General features: G+C 45.8%; 1 protein-coding gene across 3 annotated transcripts in view; it reads left to right on the forward strand.

The window, feature by feature from the left end:
- GOLM2 (golgi membrane protein 2) overlaps window positions 1-22,287 on the forward strand; it is an 801,157-nt gene that overhangs the window by 214,082 nt on the left and 564,788 nt on the right. For all 3 annotated transcript variants that reach the window (XM_069624194.1, XM_069624193.1, XM_069624192.1), the window contains exon 4: window positions 22,110-22,206. In XM_069624194.1, the coding sequence (XP_069480295.1) occupies window positions 22,110-22,206 (97 nt within the window). The remainder of the gene's footprint in view (window positions 1-22,109; window positions 22,207-22,287) is intronic.

Below are 22,287 nucleotides of genomic sequence, written 5' to 3' on the forward strand. Positions count from 1 at the left end.
GCGACGTGGCAAAAAGAGGTAGAGGCCCCAATCCTAGAGGAGCCGCAGCCTCTGGTCAGAAATGACCACCAGGTCCAGGTGCCCTCCCATGTCACCCTGGTCGGGGGGCGATTAACATCTTTCCTCACGGCATGGAAGGGGATAACTTCAGACCAGTGGGTCATTAAAACGGTCGCCCACGGGTACTGCGTGGAATTCGCCCGACCTCCACAATTCAGACCGCCGCGCTCACAGCGCCTTTCACCGGACCATCTGGAGATCCTGAATAAAGCGGTGAAAGCGCTGCTGGGAAAGGACGCCATAAAAGCTGTCCCTATTCTTCAGCTAAACAAGGGTATTTATTCAGTGTACTTCCTTGTACCCAAAACGGACCTCACCATGCGCCCTGTTCTAGACCTGCGCCCAGCGAACAAGTTCGTAAAACCCCAGAAGTTTTGCATGGCAACACTGCAAGAGGTGATCCCAGTGCTGAAACAGGGGGACTACATGGCAACATTGGACACAAAAGATGCATACTTTCATATTTCAATGTTGCCAGCGCAACATATAAAATACAAATAGCGCACAGGAAATATCTAAGGTTCATGATAGAGGACAGGCATTACCAATTAAAGGTACTCCCCTTTGGCATCGCCTCAGCGCCAAGGGTGTTTACCAAGGTCCTGGCAGTGGCTGCAGCACACATGCGCAGATTATCCGTCCCAGTTTACCCTTACCTCGATGACTGGCTCATCACAGGAGACTCATACAACACATGTTTTTCGAACACCCAAAAAACCAGTAGATCTTCTCTTCAGGCTGGGTTTCTCAATCAACGAGAAGAAATCCAGCCTAGTCCCCAGTCAAACAAAACAATTTCTGGGAGAATCTAATTCAGACGGAAGACAGTCTCGTCTTCCCCTCCAACGAGAGGGTTCAGAACATGCTTTTTCAGATTCCTCAATATGTAGCCAGTTGGGTGGTGACGGTACGCAAGGCCATGCGCTTGCTAGGAATGATGGCGTTGTGCGTAAACTTGGTTCCCGGCGCACGGCTGCGCATGCGTCCCATGCAAGAGTGGCTCAACAGCAAGTGGTGTCAGGCCAGCGGACAATGGGACGATCTGGTAGTTGTCTCGCCAGCCCTCGTTCTCTCTCTGCAGTGGTGGTCAAGAGAAAACCTCTTGAAGGGGAAAACCTTCCCCACCCCTGCAGTGGAAGCCACTCTCACGACAGACGCATCTCTCACGGGGTGGGAGGCTCACCTGCTTCAGCAGACAGCACATGGAGTATGGTTCCCTCAAGTAGCATTCAACCATATAAATTTACTGAAGCTATTACCGGTGTTCAAAGCACTAAAGGCCTTTCAGATGCAGCTGCAAGGGAAGACAGTGCTGATTCTAACGGACAGCACTACAGCCATGTATTCCCTGACCAAACAGGGGGGCACTCACTCTCCAGGGCTATCCAAGCTGTCCCAAAACATTTGGATATGGACTCTCAGACACAAGATGTTTTTTGTCCCAATATGTTCCAGGGGAACTCAATCTTCTGGCAGACGTGTACAGCAGAGATTTTCCTCTGCCCGAAGAATACGAATGGTGTCTGCACGAAGACATTGGGGGTAATTATGAGTTGGGTGGTAAGGGATACCAGGCACCAGTAAGGAGACCGGTGCCGGTAATCCCTTACCGCCCAATTCCGAGGTCCCTTAGCGGGAACCGCAAGGGACATGTGGTCGGACCACACGTCCTTTATGGGTCCCGCTAAGGGACCAGGGCGCTAATTACGGGTCTGCTATTAGCAGGCCCGTAATTAGCACCTTCCCCATTCCCATTGAGCCCTATGGGGTCTCAAATGGGAATGCTCGGGTGAATGGGGACTTACTGGGACCGCACAGGTTGGAATGTCCCGGTAAGTCCTCATTCACCCAGACCGGACACGGACCCGGGTTTGGAGGCAGCCATGGCACAAATAGCAACGTCTTCGCAGAATGGGGCTTCCCAGAGATCGACCTGTTCGCAACTCGGGAGAATGCCCAATGCCAAGACTGCGCCTCCAGCTACCCCCATTCCCGCTCCAAGAAGAACGGTCTCTGGATAACATGGTCAGGGAAATTTGTCTACTCTATTCACCCGACTCCCCTTATCAACAAGATAGTGCACAAGATGCACCAGGAACCAGTTACCATGATACTGGTGGCTCCCATGTGGGCCCGCCGACCCTGGTTTGCTCACCTGATGGAAATGTCCCTCTCCCCACCAGTGAAACTACCCTGCCCGTACAAAATGTTTTCTCAGGACAGGGGGGAGACCCTACACCCATGCCTACAAACTCTGAACTTAGCAGCTTGGCTCCTGAGGTCATAGAGTTTGGACACCTACAGCTCCCTCAGAGGTGCATGGACATACTCAGGGAAGCTAGGAAACCGAACACACGTTATTGCTATGCCAGCAAATGGAAACGTTTTGTCATCTGGTGTAATTCCAAGGGTGTCGATCCCATCGATTGCTCACCCACACACATTGTGCTGTACCTAACCCATCTGTTGGACACTGGGTTAGTCTACAATTCCCTAAAGGTTCATCTGGCTGCACTGTCCGCCTACACCACATCACAACAAAAAGTGTTGTGGTGGAAGATACCGGTGATTAAGGCCTTTATGGAAGGGGTTAAGAGGATTTGTCCTCCCATTTTTCACCCAGCTCCTGGGTGGGACCTAAATGTGGTTTTGACCAGGCTCATGGGGAGCTCCCTTTGAGCCTATGCATAAAGCAAGTCTACAAGACCTGACTCATGAAACGGCCTTCCTAGTGGCTATCACTTCTATCAGAAGGGTTAGCGAACTACAAGCACTTTCTGTTCTAGACCCCTTTGTTACAGTCCACAGGGATAAGGTAGTTTTGCGCAAGCATCACAGATTTGCGCCTAAATTCATATTGAAGTTCCATGTGAACCAGTCGATTGAACTACCTACCTTTTTCCAGAATCCCACTAGCATGGCTGAGGGAAGCCTACACACACTAGATCTGCGCAGGGCAGTCATGTTCTACCTGGAAAGAACTAAACTACTGTGGAAAACGAACCACTTTTTCGTTTCAGTGGCAGCTGGTAGAGAAGGGGATCCTTTCTCTAAATCGGCTATCTCAAGGTGGATTGTCAAATGCATCTCACTATCTTACACTCGAGGCACTGGGGCATCCATAGCATTCATTGCAAGTATTCCCCTTGAGTCCATTTGCAAAGCGGCAACCTGGAGTTCTGTACACACCTTTACAAAACACTATTGCCTAGACACTCATTCTATGTCTGATTCTCAGGTGGGACAAGCAGTGCCAAGACATCTTTTCTCTACTGTTCCTTCTCACAACCCACCTCCAACTCCGGGTACTGCTCGCTAGTCTATGCACAGCATGTGATTCTAAGCAGATTAACAAGCATCAAAAGACATACATTACTTACCGTAATAGCATTTCTGATGATTGTATCTGCTTAGATTCACATGCGCCCTCCCTACCTCCCCACTTGGGGTGGAAGGAACATGGACGTTGTACTACTTTCTCTTTATGTACTCACTCACTATAGCCTTGGGCTGCCTCGTGACAGAAAAAATACAATTGGAGGGACCTCAGCGCGTGAGGGATTTTGGTTACACTACACGTCACAATAGGGATAGTGTTACAGACACGCCTATGCCGACGTCCCCTTTCGGTCCCCGAAAGACAAGAGGCAATACTCTGCGGTTACCACTGGATGTCGGACTATATGCACAGCATGTGAATCTAAGCAGATACAATCATCAGAAATGCTATTACGGTAAGTAATGCATGTCATTCCCTGGATACAATCCATGGTCAGGGTATGGCCTTTGGGAAGTCGGTTCTTTATTCCACTATCTAATTGGGTATTCTAAATTCTTTTCTCTCCTCCATTTACTGGTACTGCTTTGGGAGTCTGTCCAAGATGTGAAATACGTTGGAAGACACAATCCATTCGAAGAACAAGTTACTTACCAACTGGTAAAGTTCTTTCGACTGGATGTTCCTCCAACGTATTCCACAATGCCCTCCCAGCCTGCCCCTCAGGAGAATTTCCTATGCGATAGCAGCTTCCATTTCCGCAAGGCTTAGTGCAGTCAAGCAGGCATGAGACTGGTGCCACACGTTCTGGGGGAAAAAACTTAAACTGAGGCTATGGTCGCCGTGCGTCCTATTTATAACATCCTGTGACGTTGCCCTTGACGGAGGCCTTCGAGGGACATTGCCTGATGCCATCGACGCAGGACGCCCTCTGCCGAAAAAGTTTCCGAAGTGCACAGCTTTGGACATTACATGTCAAAGATATGGAATATGTTGGAGGAACATCCAGTCGAAAGAACATTACCAGTTGGTAAGTAACTTGTTCTCACATCATTTCTTTTTTTTTTCAACACTTTTTATTATTATTTTCGAACAGCAAAAAGGAGCAGACATAAAACAAACAACTTTCGGCGTGTTATCAGGTCCAAGAGTACATTGAAGCTTTGCTTCGCCGAGCTGGTAGCACAGTATAACTAAAGTAAAAAAGAAAACAGTGGGAGGGGAAGGAGAGGGGATGAACGGGGAACCTCAGTTTTCACAGAGAGCTGTTTCGGGAGTCACTTTCTAGCTTCGGTATCTTAGGGTGGGGGGGCGTATCCGTGGACTGGGGACGCCTTGCTGCCAGGGTGGTGGGAGGAATGTCTGTGTTGGATTCCAGTTGGTCTTCGGGGGTACTTGCGTCCATGATGCCTCCGTCGGGAGCTGTTAGTCCATTTTATCCATCCATCGCAGGGTTGGAGGATGTCTTGCCACCCCCGGGAACTTCTGTGTGTAGTCTAAAAAGGGGGCCCAGATTTGATAGATTTTGTTTCTATTCTATTGTCAAAGCGGGTGGCTGTGATTTTTTTCTGCTGCTACTATCTCCCAGCAGCCGGTCAGCGGTAGTTGGCCTTCACCTGAGCCTCCGAGAAGGGCGATTCCAGGGTCCCACAGAACTGAGAGACCTGTGATTAATTTGATTTGGTCAAGGACGTTCCTCCAGAATTGGGCCGCTTTGGGGCAGGCCCACAATAGGTGGTATAGTGTGCCTTTGTCCGTGCATCCTCTCCAGCAGTGTTCGGGGATAGAAGGGTTACATTTGTTGAGAATCTCTGGGGTTTGGTACCATCTGTAATATACTTTGAAGGCGCCTTCCTTGTTGGTTATGCATTTGGAGCTTTTGTGAGCCCGGGACCAGATGCGGTTCCATTCCGCCGAGTCGATCTCTCTGCCAAAGTCCTTTTCCCATTTTATCATGTAGGGCTCCTTCTTGTCTCGGTCCGCTGTGTCAAGCAGCTTGTATAGGGTGGCCACTTTCCCTTAAGGGGGGGTGGCGTGAGAGTTCTCTCTAGGGCTGAAAGTTCTCTGCTTCCTCCTTGCTTGACTGCTTCGCTTGATAACCAGTGCCTGAGCTGTGCATATCTGAACCTTTCTGATTCCGGGACCAGGAATTTGAACTTGCAGGATTCGAAGTTCAGCAGGTTGCCGTTGTCAAAGAAGTCTGCGATGACGTGTAGGCCTCCTGTTTTCCATCTATTGAAATTGTTCGGGGTGATTGCTGGGGAGAAGTCCGGATTATCCCAGATGGAGGTGAGTGGGCCTATCGTGGTTCTGCGGTTCCATTGGCGGGCTGCTTTCGTCCAACTCGCCACCGTGTTTCTTGTCGCTGTCAGTGGCCCCTCATTGGCTGGGCAGCCCAGGTTTCTCATGTGTTGGAGGCTTTCTATCGGGGGCTGGCACCATTTGTCCTCCAGTATCAGCCAGCTGGGTCGGGGGTCCTATAATTTCCAATCGAAGGCATGGGATAGCTGAGCCGCAAGGCAGTATCTGCTAACGTCTGGGACCCCTAGGCCGCCCATCTCGGTGCCCCGGAGCATGATTCGCTTTGGGATCCGCAGCTTTTTTCCTTCCCAGATGAATTTTAGGATGTCTGCTTGTAGCTTTTGGATGGCTCTCTTTTGGACTGTTACTGGGAGGGCTAGGCAGTGGTACAACAGTCTGGGGACTACGTTCATTTTTACAGCGGTGATCCTTCCAAGCCATGAGATTTCTTGCTTTTGCCATCTGGCTATGTCCTTCGGAGGTCTGCGAATAGAGGGCGGAAGTTTGATTTGTAGATTCTTTCAGTTTTATTCGGAATTTGGACCCCCAGGTAGGTGAGGTGCTGCTTGGCCCATGGGATTGGGTAGATGGCGCTCAGGGGCAGCCTTGCGTGTCTTTTGCATGTTGATGCTCATAACTGCGGATTTTGTAAAATTTACCTGAAATCCTGCTGCTTCTTTAAACTTTTCTAAGTCCTGCCAGATTGCTTGCATGGATTCTTCTGGTTGGGTAGCCGTCAGGAGGACATCGTCGGCGTATAGAGCTACTTTGTAGGACTCTCCTCCTACCGTAAGGCCGTGGATTGCTGGGTTCGCTCGTATTCTGTCTGCGAAGGGTTGCATAGAGAGCGCGAATGTGAGGGGGGATAAGGGACAGCCCTGCCTGGTGCCTCTTGTGATGGTTATTTTCTCGGACTTGGTCCCGTTTACTCTGAGTTGTGTGGAGGGATGCTGGTAGTTTGATAAGACCCATTTGGTAAAGTTGGGTCCGAGTCCGAAATGTCTAAGTGTTTCCTTTATGTAACCCCAGTCCAGCATGTCAAATGCTTTGTGGGCATCCAGAGACATGACTACCAGTTCCGAAGCCTTTCTGTTGGGCGACTCTATTGTGTTGATTGTTCGCCTGATGTTGTCGTGAGTGCTGCGGCCCGGAATAAAGCCTGCTTGGTCCGGGTGGATTATGCTTGGGAGGGCTGGGGCAAGCCTATTCGCTAGGATTTTTGCAAACAGCTTGGCGTCGTTGTTAAGCAGGGTGATTGGTCTGTATGAGGCGCATTGGGTTCGGTCTTTCCCTGGTTTTGGAATGAGAACCGTTGTTGTATCTTCCATTGACTGGGTTGTGGAGCCCGTCTCGAGGAATGAGTTGAATAAATTTGCTAACTGCGGGGACAGGATGTTGGTGAATTTCTTGTAGAATTGGGCTGTGAAGCCGTCCGGTCCCGCCGCTGTGTTTTTTACTGTTCGGATTGTTTCCCCTACTTCCTCCACTGTAATTGGGTGTTCCAGTGTTTCCAATTGAGGGTGTAGGGGCGCTCTTTGTGCGGATGCTAGAAAGCTCAGTTGCTCCGATTTAGGTGTTGGGGGTCCTGCCATGGTTTCTTTGTGGTGCTCTGTCATGAGTTCAAGGATGTCGGGCTTTGAGTAGCGTAGGGTGCCATTCGGGTCTGTCGGGCATTGGATGTTCCGAGAATGCAATTTTTTCAGCTTGTGCACCAGCAGGCGGTTTGCTTTGTTGCTATTTAAGTAATAATATTGCTTTGTGTAGGTTAGGTCCTTTGCTGACTGGTCCGCCAGGTGCATTTCTAATTCAGATTTCGCTCTCTTGGGTTCCCGGCTGGTTGTTTTGGCTTGGTGCCTTTTGAAGGAACTCTCCAGCTCCTTGACTCGTTTCTCCAGCTTGTCCTGTTGTAGTTGGTTGGATCTCTTGAGCCTCACTGAGCAGTTAATGGAAACCCCGCAGATCACTGGTTTCATGGCGTCCCAGATGGTTGCCTTTGGAATGCCATCGGTAGAGTTCTCTGCGAAGTAGTTTGTAATAGCTTCAGCTATTTCTGTTCTGCAAGCTGTGTCCGCCAGGATTTGGTTTTGCAGCTTCCAGGGCCATATCTGTGCTTCAGGCATTCCCAGGGTCCGTAGCCGCATAACGATAGGAGCATGGTCTGAGATAACTCAAAGGCCGATCTGTATGGCTTCAACACAGGGGAAGAGCTCGCTGTAGATCAATCGTAGGTCTATTCGTGACGTGAGTGGTCTCTGGACGTGCGAGAAAAATGAGTAGTCCCTCTCCTCCTTGTTGAACAGTTGCCAGGCATCTATGGTTCCGGTTTCCCTCAAGAACTCCGCCATGGCGAGTGCTTTAATATAGTCCTCCCTGGTGAGGGGGGCGTGTTTTGTCCCGGTCCGGGTCGGGCGTTAGGTTTAATTTATTTATTATAACACAGAGACATACAACATATACAGGTAATCAATATGTTAAAATATCAGAATTCTAAAATATAACATCCAATACACATTAAAATTCATCATTCAATACATTTTAAAATTGCCACAATCTTTACATAAAGAGTAACAAAATAATATATTAGATTTGTGTCATTACCTCTCATAAAAGACATCCATAATTCAGTTGTATACGTCATGTCAATTGCATTGTTAAAAGATTTGGTTCTAATCGCAGTCACTTTCACAATTCATGATTAAATGATAAAGTGACTCAGAGAGATTATTGCCACATCGACAACATTTCCTGATTTCGTGTGGGATACCAGTAATATCGCCTTTGGTTGCAAGTGCTTTCGTCATATTAAATTTCATTAGAAGGTAAGTACGAAAAGTGCTAGTGCTGGTATATGCCACAACATATTTTGGAGGCGTGGTTCTAGTTAGATACTCTTCAAGGTATGGGCCACTATTTGACTTTGAGGCAACATTAGTTACATTTTGCTCATTCCAGAACTCAAACACTTTATTTTTTATGTCTCTTTTTTGAGCAGCGATCGTTAATATTCCAGGAGTACTCAAAGGCAACCATTTTCTATAAGATCTTTGTAGGGTGCCAAGAGCACCAACAAGCATATTACTATCTAGGCAAAGATACGCTTGCATGGCACAATAATCTTATCATTTGCTAAGGTAACCACCTTTTCATAGGTCAACACACATTGACATGTATAGGCACACCAAATACCTTTGATGGCAAACTCCAAATGCAGGTATTCCACACTGAGGTTGTGTGGTAACCGAAATAACTTCCTCAAGAGTTTGGCCTCAAATACCACCATGCGTTGACAAGAGTGACTCCATATCTCGGCGGCATATAGAATCATTGATTGTTTTTTAGCCAAGTAGATATTTACAACCGAAGTGACAGAATAGCCACTGTTTCGACCAATAAAAGCAGTCCAGGCATTCGTGGACACAATACACCTATTCTGAAGTGCTGACCATTGGAATTCCCATGTAAGCTTCTCGTCCACAATGATACCAAGATATGTATATGATGTAACTTGTTCCAACTTTTTTGAGGCCAGATTCCACAAATATCTTTTGGGTCTTCGTTTTTTAGAAAAGACCATAATTTTGCTTTTATCGATATTTATGGTCAAGCCGTTGGCAGCAGAGTAGGCCACTAGGGAATCAAGCATATGCTGGAGACCAGCTGGTGTATAATCCAGTACCAACAGGTCGTCCGCATAGGCGAGCCATCCAACAATCACACCATTTACTTTCACGGGATTGGCATTAGTTAAATTAAAGGCATTCATCATATCGGACAGGTAGAGATTGAAGAGAATTGCCGCTATCATGCACCCTTGTTTCACCCCACAACAAGTTGCCATATTTTTCGATAACCTGCCAGCAGCATTGAGTCTTATTCTTACCGAGGTATCTGTGTGAAGCAACATCAACATCCGCAAGAGACCTTGTGGGATTCCCCAAGAGTTTAGTTTATGCCACAATTTGTTGTGTAGGATGGTATCAAATGCGGCGGAGAAATCTCTGTAGGCACAATATACATCTAAATGCTGTTTGGCCCAAGCATGCTCAATTGCAGATGTTAATATCAATAGGTTATGCATAGTACTGGATTTCTCACGAAAACCTATTTGATTTGAGGGTAAAATATTAGAAGCAGCAATCCATACATTCAATTCTTGAAGTAGTACCTTAGTGAAAATCTTTGAAGAAACATCAAGCATTGCAAGCATTCTAAAATTAGCCGGGTTGTCCCAGGAACCTTTTTTGTGTACAAATAGAATATGGCTTGTTTGCCATGATGGAGGGATCACACCTGACCAACATAGGTCGCACCCCATAGAGCAGCTTGTTTTTTAATTACTAGATTGCAGACACCATCAGGGCCTGGCGCCGGGGAATTTTTCAATTTATCAATGATCCTAACAATATCGGATACAGATACATTGCAATCCCGTGTGGCATCAGGCAATGGGAGAATGTTAATGGACGATTCAGTTTTTCCCAAAGTATCTTTAATGTATAGGGCCCATGTATCCTCAGAAATACAGTTAATGGACAGATCACGTTTTTTATGTTTTCTAAGGAGATGCCAGATGCCGTGGTTGTTGTTGGACAAAGCCATTTTTGCAATTTTTTCCATAGATGTATTTCAGTTTCCCTTTTATGTAGTTTTACCCACTTTTGTAATCTGTTTTGAGTGTTTTAATGTGACATGCTACAGCCTGAACAGATAATTTTGGATCCGTTTTCTCCATTACCATTCTGATAGCATTACGAAGGTGCTTTTTTGCTTCTCTAATTACATTGTCATTGCCCACCCTTCGAGGTAACATAATGTTGGTCCGTTCACCAGCAGATTTATAGGTCCTACGTTCACACACATGTTCGCGAATGTTCTGCATTAGCAAACTAAATTGGGACTAAATTTGGCTTGCAGACATTAGACCCGAGAGCCCTTCCTTAATAAACTCGAATAACAAAACACATACCTCATTCATCTCGAGGTTGTTGCTGAGGTCGCCAATTTTAGCATTCAAATCGCCTAATAGCCAGATTGAATGACGATGATTATACATCTTTAAAACAGCATCTACAGTACGCACATTTTCTATGGTATGAACCAAATTAGGGGGATCGTAAACATTGATAACTATTATGACTTCCAATAGCCGAGTTAGCTTTGCAACTAACCCATGTTGGGTGGATCTCAGAGGACAACCAAGTTTCTTGGAATGCAACAATTTTAAAGATTGACAGGTATTCAATAAGACCCTCCGCCTCAAATAAATGTGAGTAGTCTCTCGTATTCCATGAATATAACAGTTGCAAGGAGTGCAGTCAATTACGGGACTCTGCAAAATGGGATTTAAAAGTCAGTGGTAACCATTGCCAATATCCCTCGGGAATGACGTCAGTACCACGGTTGGCCACATAAATTGCTGGGGGATTTCTTGTAGGAGGAACAGGTGGACTTGGCCGATGGGTTGCTAGTCCTTTCCCACAATTCACCTCTGGCCCAGGTTCCTGATTGAGTTGGTGGGTGGCAGGAGGATCAATAAGAGTGGGCTTCTGCTATACTAAATTAGTTCAGGATTTCACAGCTGGTATCATTACTTTATGTGCAGCATAGTCCATACGTAATAGTTCCACCTCATAGCACAAAACATAATTCAAAATGCTTTCAGCCTCAAAGCATATGTTAGAAGTATATCTGTTTGTTATTTCTAACTGATCAACCAAACGGATATCATTGGAGGAGATTACCCGCAAGGGCACAATGGATTTGAATATACACAGGATCGCTGAACGATTCAGCAGTGGAGGAGATTTATCCATATGCACGTGGGTGATTTGTGGCGCAGACGACATTCCAACATTGGATGCTTCCTTTACACAACTATTAGATATACCATTAGCAGGATTTTTCAACACCCAGGCATCAGGCAGTGTTATTTGCTGTGACGCTACTGCAACACCATTATTTTGAACAGGCACTGCTGCACACGGCTGCTTCAATACAGGTGTATTAACCTTGGCCAATTGCCCCTCAGGTTCATCTAACACACATATTGAGTCAGACGCAGCATCAGTGGATTTACTGGGCCTCACTTTAGCCTTTGTTTTAGCACCCACTTGTCCTTGTACATTATCATCATCAATGATTATGGCTGGTGGTACCTCAGCAGCACAGTTATCAATAGTTACAGCAGCATTGGGATCGGCATGTGGGAACTTTTTCCTTTTCACAATTCTCTTACTATACATAAAAGCTTGGTGAGCTCGTGGATGTTTCCTTTTAGCAGAGATGGGCTTCTTCCCAGCATTCATATCAATACATTTTTTAGTTTGTTTTCAATTTTGCTACTACAGGGACTGTTGCATGTGGCATCACACGCTTACTTACCCACTCTTTACAGCATAACTCTTTAAGCCTAGTATGGATTAGCAAAGATTGCACATCGATTTTTGTTTCTAGGTGTGAACACTTCTCAAGTAACATTGAAAGTAAGTTTTCGAGGGAGTTAAACATTTCATCAGAGTTCATGCTAGTGTCTGCGTCATTTTCACTTGATCCTTCCCCATGGTCAGTAATCACATTTCTAGGTGAGAGAACAGTCTTTCCAGGCTCTCCGTTAGAAGTGAAGCTAAATACAGGTGGTATATTGGAGTTCTACTCGGAGACACACTTTGGAGCTGGTTCAGTGTTAATGGCTTCTTTAACATTAGACAAGGGAACCAGAGCCATCATAGAGGGGGGGTAAAATACAAGGGGGTAGCAACTGTATCAACAAGGGGACATTTCAGGGTCAATGCCCATATACTCGATATCTAAATCCACAAGCTCAGAGTTCGATATATCGATAGCACTTGTGGTTTCACTATTAAATTCCTTATGCACAATAGCAGCAGTGCTCCTATTACCATGTAGTCCATCATTGCCATTTAGGCCACCCAACTCAATGTTGACAGACAGCAATTGCGTCACATTAGGCAAGAAATCATTAGCTTTTGGGTCAAGGAGATTTGAAATGGAATTGATGGCAACATGTGGGTCCATATGCATATCATTAACAGCATCACCGCCATCAATACAATCATGTTGGATTTCCATGGGGCCAGATAACGCATCACACAACAATTTTGCACTAACACAGCCCAGATCACTAGTCAGCTCAGAGACCCAGGCAACAGACGCTGAGTTGAGAGAAGCAATCTGAACAATCTCAGCCTCTGAGGTGCACTTGGCCTTTTGCCAAAATGGTCATTAATCGAATTTCCTTGTATTGTGCCTTTTTTAGGGCGCGAGATAATTTTGGGAACACAAATGCGACGATTACGCAGATTTGTGTGCATGGCTAGTTCCTTTTCATAATCATCCATGTCAATGAACTAATCAGAATAAAACACTGACAGTAAAGGGAAAGAGAAAACAATATAGTGTAAAGCTTAATGGTAATAGTTGGTATTGTTGTAATCCAGCTTGTTAACCAAAAGAAGCAGGTATAAAACGCGCGTGCAGGAGTGCGTGGCTGGCTCTATTTAATGACAATGGGGGCATGGCTAATAAGAATCTTCAATCAATGTCCACAGGTTGAAGAAAGGAGAGTATGTCCTAGCAAAACAGCCACTTCCGAGCCACTTCTCGGAGCGCGCGTAGGCATTGGGTTAAAGTCTCCACCGATTAACAGTTGACCCTTGGAGAATGCTGCCATTGTTGGTAGGAGGTTGCGGAAAAAACGGTCTTGGGCGCTGTTCGGGCAGTAGATTGCTGCTAAGGTGATGGGGAGCTCGACGAGGAGGCCTTTCAGCAGCACGTACCGCCCATCCGGGTCCCTTTTAATTGTGATCTGGGTCAGAGGCAGATCGCGGCTAGGGAGGATGGCCACTCCTCTCTTCTTTTGGTCGGAAGAGGCGAAGTAGCGTCTTGGGTAGCAGAGAAAGGAGATCTTCTTTTCATCGGCGGCTAGAAGGTGCGTTTCTAGTAAGCAGATGATATCCGATGATACCCGCGGATGATTCGGAGAGTTTTCGCTCCAAAGACTCATCTCTCACAGGGTGGGGAGCTCATCTGCTTCAGCAGACAGCACATGGATTTTGGTCTTCTCAAGTAGCGTCCAACCATATAAACTTACTGGAGCTGCTAGCGGTGTTCAAGGCTTTGAAAGCCTTTCAGGTGCCACTGCAAGGGAAGACAGTGCTGATTCTAATGGACAGCACTACAGCTATGTATTACCTGAATAAACAGCGGGCACTCACTCTCCAGGGTTATCCAAGCTGTCCCAGAACATTTGGATATGGGCTCTCAGACACCAGATGTTTCTGTTGTCCCAACATGTTCCAGGGGGACTCAATCTTCTAGCAGACGTACTCAGCAGAGATTTCCCTCTGCCCGAAGAATACGAATGGCGACTGCACGAAGACATTGTGTCCAATGTCTTCGCAGAATGGGGGTTCCCAGAGATCGACCTGTTCGCTACTCTGGAGAACGCCCAATGCGAAGACTACGCCTCCAGGTACCCCCAGAACCGATCCAAGGCGAAAGGTCTCTGGATAAAATGGTCGGGGAAATTTGTCTAGGCTTTTCCTCCGACTCCCCTTCTCAACAAGATAGTGCACAAGATGCACCAGGAACCACTTAACATGATAGTGGTAGCCCCCATGTGGGCCTGCCAATCCTGGTTCGCTCACCTGATGGAAATTTCCCTCTCCCCACCAGTCAAGCTTCCCTGACCGTACAACATGTTGTCTCAGGACGGGGGGGGGGACCCTTCACCCATGCCCACAAACTCTGAATTTAGCAGCCTGGCTCCAGAGATCTTAGAGTTTGGACACCTGCAACTCCCTCAGAGGTGCATGGACATACTTAGGGAAGCGAGAAAACGTAATAAGCGTTATTGCTATGCCAGCAAATGGAAACGTTTTGTCATCTGGTGCAATTCCAAGGGGGTCAATCCCATCGATTGCTCAACCTCACACATTGTGCTGTATCTAACCCACCTGTTGGACACTGGGTTAGTCTTCAATTCCCTAAAGGTTCATCTGGCTGCTCTGTCAGCCTACACCACATCACAACAAAAGGTATTGTGGTGGAAGATACCTGTGATTAAAGCCTTTATGGAAGGGGTTAAGAGGATTTATCCTCCCATCTCTCACCCAGCCCCTGGATGAGATGGTAATGTGGTTTTGACCAGGCTCATGGGAGCTCCCTCTGAGCCTATGCATAAAGCAAGTCTGAAAGACCTGACTTATAAGACAGCCTTCCTAGTGGCTATCACTGCTATCAGAAGGGTTAGCGAACTACAGGCTCTTTCTGTTCTAGACCCCTTTGTTACAGTCCACACGGATAAGGTAGTTCTGCGCACACATCCCAGGTTTGCGTCTAAATTCATCTCAAAGTTTCATGTGAACCAAATCATTCGAACTACCCACTTTCTTCCCGAACCCTACTAACATGGCCGAAAAAAGCCTTCACACTAGACGTGCGCAGGGCAGCCATGTTTTACCTGGAAAGAACTAAACCACTAAGGAAGACTAAACAATTCTTTGTTTCAGTGGCAGCTGGTAGAGAAGGGGATCCTGTCTCTAAATCAGCTATCTGAAGGTGGATTGTCAAATGCATCACACTATGTTACACTCTTGCTAAGAGAGAACTGCCCTTCAAGCCTAGAGCACATTCTACTCGAGGCACTGGGGCATCCATAGTATTCATTGCAAATGTTCCTCTTGAGTCGATTTGCAAAGCGGCAACCTGGAGTTCTGTACACACCTTTACAAAACACTATTGCCTAGACACTCATTCTAGGTATAATTCTCAGGTGGGACAAGCAGTACAAAGACATCTTTTCTCTTCTGTTCCTTCTCACAACTCACCACCAACTCCGGGTACTGCTCGCTAGTCTATGCACAGCATGTGATTCTAAGCAGATTAACAAGCATCAGCAGACCTGCATTACTTACCATAATAGCATTTCTTATGATTGTATCTGCTTACATTCACATGCAGCCTCCCTACCTCACCGCTCGGGTCGGAAGGAACATAGACATCTTACTACTTTCTCTCTTCATGTACTCACTCACTATAGCCTTGGGCTCCCTCATTGGCAGAAAAAATACAATCGGATGGACCTCGGCGCGTGAGGGATTTTGGGTACACCACACGTCACGATAGGGATAGTGTTACAGACACGCCTATGCCGACGTCCCCTTTCGGTCCCCGAAAGACGAGATGCAATACTCTGCGGTTACCACTGGATGTCGGACCATATGCACAGCATGTGATCTAACCAGATCCAATCATCAGAAATGCTATTATGGTAAGTAATGCATGTCTTATAAAGCAGAGTATTATTTATAGACAGACATGGGGGTGATGAGGGGAAATGATGAGAGGGCAAGAAAGATGAGAGACAGCCAGTTAGGGCAAGGACCGCTCAGCGCAAGGATGTGTTGGCTTGAAAGGTCGCAATTGGCGCAGCATGAACGTGAAGGCACTTAGCATTTTGTAATATGTATTAAACGTGAAAAAGATTGATTTACTGCAACATTATAAGACATGATAGGACATGTATTACACTGTTGTTGCAGATTTGAACACGTATTAAACATGAAGCACATTTATTTACTGCAACATTATAAACTGCATGCAACTATCCCTCACAAACATGACACCATGTACACACACACACACACACACACACGCTCACAGCACACACGCTCACAGCACACACGCACACATTGCATGCACATCCTCTGAGATGACATGCACACCTTCACACCACACATTCCCCCTTACGCTGCACATATATTCAAAAAGAGGATTACACCGTCTCTGGGCAACATTATAAAACAAAAAAAAGGAAATAAAAAATCATATTTATGCTGCTATTGGAGAACCCTGGCCTTAAGGAGTTCGAGAAGCAGCACTTAACCATTGTGCTACAATGATGTTATTGTTTGGATTTTCACAAGTTTCATACCTAGCCTTTTATCATTAAACATTATATTATAGGGTAAGTATGAAATTTATGCTCCATGAAGCACCAAGCCTTTGTGGCCTAGTGGTTAAATGCAGGACCTCGAGCTCTGGTAGACCAGGGTGAACTAGGCTGTATGTATTTTATTTTTTTATTTAACTAATTTCATTAAATTAAGAAAAGACTGTGTCCAGTCTGTCTGCCTGTTTGCTTATATAAAGTGTTTTTAAAAAGGAAAAGCAACGCAACAGGGAGGTGGTGAGGTTTGTTGCAGTGCAGTCCTGTGATCTTATTTAGCATGAGGGCATTTAGACGTGGCTGCAATGTCGGCCACGTCCAAACATCGATTGCGCCAAAATGCCTTTCGCGCCGAAAAGGGCTGCGGCTGAATGGGCATGCCAAATCAGGGCGTGCCAAATCAGCCTCCGCCAACATGAGTGTCCCGAAAAGGGGTGTACCGCCTGGAAAACGTGATTAACCAAAGTGTGTGCTCAATGAGAAATAATTTAATCTCACTGTGCATTGTCTAAAAACATTGAGTTCTCAAAGCCTGCAATCTGGAGGCCATGGCTAGTGGTCTGGTAGCATTTTAAAACGGACAGTGGGCACGGCCAAAGGCCATGCCACTGACCATGGCCGAAGACCATGCCAGTGGTCTGGAAGCGTTCTAAGAATCTATGGAATAACAAAACCCTTGAAATTCAAGGGAAAAACTTTAGTTGCAGGGTCTTTAAGGTGAGAACTTAATGCAAAGTAACCCTGGAAATTCTGCGAAAGCCACCTTAACTTTGCACCGCCTGTTGCGCAGACTATAACCACAATGATGACATCACTAATTACATTTTGTAAGGGAACACTGATGACATTACAAATCACATCACTGATGCCATCACTGGTGACAACACTAATTGCATTGTATATAACGGATTACATCAATAATGGAATTAGACATTAACATCATTTATAAATTAGCTCATGAAAACTTTGATATAGATCAATGAAGTGAAATCCCAAGTATTGATCAATTTCATGTGTATTCTTTTAGATCTTTCTCCACATTGCTTCTTGGCCCAGTTTATTCCCTAACTGATGGATTAGATTTAGCTGCCCATTTCTGTTTCCATTCCCTCCAACAAATTCCACTAAAAGCATGTACGTCAGTTACAGTTATTTTGTGTATAACAGTACATTGTTTTGCTGAGTTATAATTGAAAGAGTGCATGTCACTTGTATCTCTGTGTAGTGTCTAGGCCCATTGGAGCGTACTGTCACATTACTCATGTCGTAACTGTGTCTTTTTGATTTGGCCCATTTCTTTTCTGTGCCACAGGAGGAGACAGGGATGGCCAGTCACAGCACCCTTAGACACATTTCGTGGAGCGCATGTATGCCACTTTGCGCGTGAGGGAGGCCCATGTCTGGGGTTACAGTTCAGAGTATGAATGTCAGTAATATTGATCGGTATAGTTTGTAGGCTGAATGGAATGTAGCGACACATGCCATTTTCTTGTATTCTAACTGTGCCTTTGCTGAAAGATTCATTTAATTTCTTGGCTGTAGGAAAAGATGTGTTTGGCTAGTGCTTTTTAGTTACCCTCCGACACCTTGCGCTTAACGTATGAAAGCCAGTCAAGGTTGCTTTGTTAGAGGTAATTTCTTTTAGTGGGTTACAACTGTGAGCAGACAAGCCATTCATGTTTGTCACAGTAGTGTCTAGGCCTAGTAGAAAATATGACCACCCCCCATAAAAGGTGCTTGTGTCAGAACTATGCTGTTTGCTCTTGGACCATTTTTTTTTTTTTCCACAGGAGTATTCCTTTTCACAGCACCCTCGAACATATCGCCTACAGTGCAACTATGCCACTCAGGATTACTTTGTGCATTATGGAAGTCCTTCTCTTGTATTACAATTGAGAGCATGTAGTGTCTAGTGTTTATGCCTAATGGAATGTATTGCTCCACCCCTTTTCCTTGTGTTAGTAGTATGCCCGTGCCACATGGCTCATTTAATTTCTTGTCCTCTAGAGGAGACTACTTTGGCCAGTATTGCTCATGAACATTGACATATCACTGGGTGCGCAGGTATGCCACTAAGAGTTGCTTCGTGCATTCACAAGAAATGTATCTTTGACAAAACACAAGCCGTATATGTTTTGAATTTGTAAAAGTTCGAGAAACTGTCTTCCAATTAATTAGGAATCTGCATCTATGGATCGTCTATTCTGCATAGATGAATACAAATAATATAGCAAGTCATGGTTTTCTTCTTTTCTGTCAGGCTGTTGTCAAACTCTTTCCCCCACCCCCCTTTTTGGTCCAAGCCTATGGCTCTCACATGTGGGGTCCCCCAAGGGTCTGCCATCTTACCCATGCTGTTCAGCATGTACATCCATCCCCTGACTATTCATTTCCTCCCATGGATTTTGTCATTCTTATGCAGACGACGCACAGATCCTGGTCCGCCTTGACCTGTCCTCTTCTGAGTTGGCTACCCGGTTCAGGGGTTGCCTGGCGGCCGTGGGCGAATGGATGGGACATTATTGGCTTAAGTTGAACGGTGATAAGACAAAGGTAATGGTGGTAGGCCCTCTGTCTGCATCCTCTTATTGGTCTCCTGCTTTTTGGTCATCCCCTATTTCGGTAGATAAGGATCTGGGGGTGGAAATTGCTGCTTCCTTGTCCATGGAGGCACAGGTTGTCGCAGTTTGACAGCGTGGATATTTCCGTTTTAAGATGCTCTGAAAGGGACTTCCACTTATTCCAGTACAGTTTCGGGCCCATGTGGTATCGGCGTTGGTTGACTCTTCTATTGACTACTGTAACTCCCTGTTTCTGTTGCAGCCTGCTCATCATCTGCGGCGGTCGCATGTCCTTCAAAATTCGGCTGCCCGTTTGGCTACTTCCACACCTCACTGTGCCATATCTCACCTGTGCTACAGAAGCTTCACTGGCTTCCTTTAGCTCATCATATTCAATTCAAGGCACTATGCCTCGTGCATCATGCCTTTTATGGACAATGGGCCGAATATTTCCAGATGAAATTCCTCCCATATGTCCCTGGGCGAGCTCGACACTCGGCTAATTTATTTATTGTGCATTTGCAAGGCGCTTAACCAACAAGTAAATTGTGTTTCAAAGTGCACACAGGGCAACAGGGAGGCAACATGGGAATTAAAGATTTAAAAATAACAATGAAAGATGGAGGCGGACCTACTAGGCCTTGTGAACATTCAGAACGTGCAAGTGCAGAGAGAAGGGATGAGGGGTTGGGGGATAAGTGCAGGTGTACCAGTAGGTAAGTGCTAGGGAGTGAGCACCTGTAAGTGCTGAGGTGAGTGGTCAGCTGCCTATAAATAATTGCAAGCCTGTGATGCCATAGGCCAGTGGGTGCGAAGGCAAGTGCTGGGAGCGGGCAGAGGCTATAGGTGATTGGGTATGGGAGGCCAGGGCCCAAGCGGACACATAAAGACACTGGTCACCAATCTGAGCAACTGTGGGGTTTTTAGCAGAGGAGGGATGAAGAGATGGAGGTGGTGAAAAGGAAGGTCTTGAGGAGCTTCTGGAATTTGAGGAGATCCAGCTCAAGACGAAGAGAAAGGGGGAGGCCGTTCTATAGGAGGGAGCCTGCTGAGGAAAGAGATCGGCCACCAGTTCGCTGTTTAGCAAAGCATTTGACGCACAGTCAGTTGGTGCCGGAGGAACGTAAAAATCTGGAGGGAGTGGATTTAGTGAGAGCCAGTTGTAGATAGCTTGGTCCCCGTCCCCAGAGAGCCTTGTGGATGATGCAGAGGGATTTGAATTTTATGCTTGTAGCAACTGGGAGCCAGTGGCGAGTTTTTAGGGCTGGAGAGATGCGGTCCCTAGGCAAGAGGCCACGGATAAGTTGTGCAGCCCTAATCTGGATTAGCTGGAGGGGTCATAGAGACGAAACAGGTAGATTAAGGAAAAGGCTATCGCAGTAGTCTAGCCTAGAGAGAACCAGAACTCTAGAGACCATGAGCTTCTGGGGAAAAGTGATGAAAGGAAGAATTCCTTTGAGGAGGTAGAGATGAAAGTGGGCCTTCTTGTCAAGGTCCAGAATGTGAGGGAGGAAGGAAAGAGAGGAGTTTAAGATGACTCCCAGGTTTCTGCCTTCAGATGGAGAAGGAGGAGAGCCCAATGAAGATGGCCAGAGTGAGGCGAAGAATGCTCTACTTGTTTCTATTCCAAGGTTTTGACTTACCCGGGTGGGTGGACGCTCCTTTTGCTGTTACAGCAGCCATTTTGTGAAACTCTTTTCCTAATTCCTTGCAGGCTATTTCCACTCATGTTCCCTTTCATCAAGCATTGAAAACTTACCTCTTTTAGGCTGTTTTCTTTTTCTTCCTTGATGAGCAGCGCTAACATGCCCTTGGGTGAATGTCGCGCTTTAGAAGTACTATGTGTAAAAGCCATTGTTAATCAGAAATGTAAATGCAATTTTGAAAGGTATCGCACACCCTTTATTGGTTGGAATTGTATCACTTGCAGAGGAGGAAAAAGCAGGATAGGAAACGCAGACCACAACACAAACAACGGGCAGTGATTTTGGAAGAATTGATGTTGCAGCAATCTAAACCATCACACAATGTACTCATGAAGGTTGCTTATTCGCAGCGGCCTGAATTAGTTAAATACCAACCCAGAGCTGTGGAAGTTGATGAAAGACCATTGCTGTTTCCCATGCACCCTTGGCTGTCCTTATCAACAAACGAGCTATGCAGATTCAGAGCCAATGAATAGCTTAAACAGTCTGCACCGTCAAAGCCAGATTTGAATGTTTCAGAAATTGATATTCCAGTATCGCTGGTTACACCCCATGGACCCGAATTATGCCAACAGAAGAGCTTTAAGACATTATAGATCTTGGCCCAGACTACGCCATCTATAACAACGTGGTTGCCGAATAGAAGGCATGATATAAAACGCCATGGGTTTTCCATTACTTTGCTGTTTTGACCGCTTGAATTATTTTACAAGTATTCTTGAAAACAAATTAGGGAATCGATGAAGAAAGGCAATGTTGATATGCAATACTATGCAGAGCCTCTTCTGCGTTTGTGTGGCAACAAGCAATTGCATAAATAGGTTTAGATTATATTCTTCTTGGGCGGCTGCAAACTTCACCAGCAGAGGAGTTTGCGCCAGTTTGTGCTGCCAGGGCAGTGGATGTTAGCGTACCCGTGTGTGACTCTTTTCCCACAAGAATGCCTTGGTGAACACAGGTGGGTCACTGATAAGTGTATAACAATTTGTGATACTCCATAGAAATCCTAATACATCGCTATGAGGAGCAGTGCAGATCTACTGATAACTCATGGAGAAAAAGTATGGGTGTGACCATTCCTTTAAGTGCCAAGGACGAGTATGCTCGTACTTTTTGCAGTTTTTTTCATAATAGTCTGGCACTTAAGGGGTTAACTAGTATGTGGATTTGAGAACTGATTTTTTAAAAAAAAAAAAAAATTTTCACTAAATGTTCACTGATTGTATTTTTTTCAGTCTACGATGTGGGGAACAGATCAAAGAACTGAAAGTGCAGCATGAAGCTCGTGTCATAAAATTACCAGAAGCAGCGGTACCGGATCAGACGGCAAAGGTATGCTTCTTAACACCAAGTTGAAACAGTTAGACTAATGCTTCTAGATGCTTTCAGAGTGGATTGATGTGTTAGCCCTTG

The sequence above is a fragment of the Ambystoma mexicanum genome, chromosome 11 (assembly GCF_040938575.1).
Source record: "Ambystoma mexicanum isolate Mex_15411 chromosome 11, UKY_AmexF1_1, whole genome shotgun sequence".
Lineage (NCBI taxonomy): Eukaryota > Metazoa > Chordata > Amphibia > Caudata > Ambystomatidae > Ambystoma > Ambystoma mexicanum.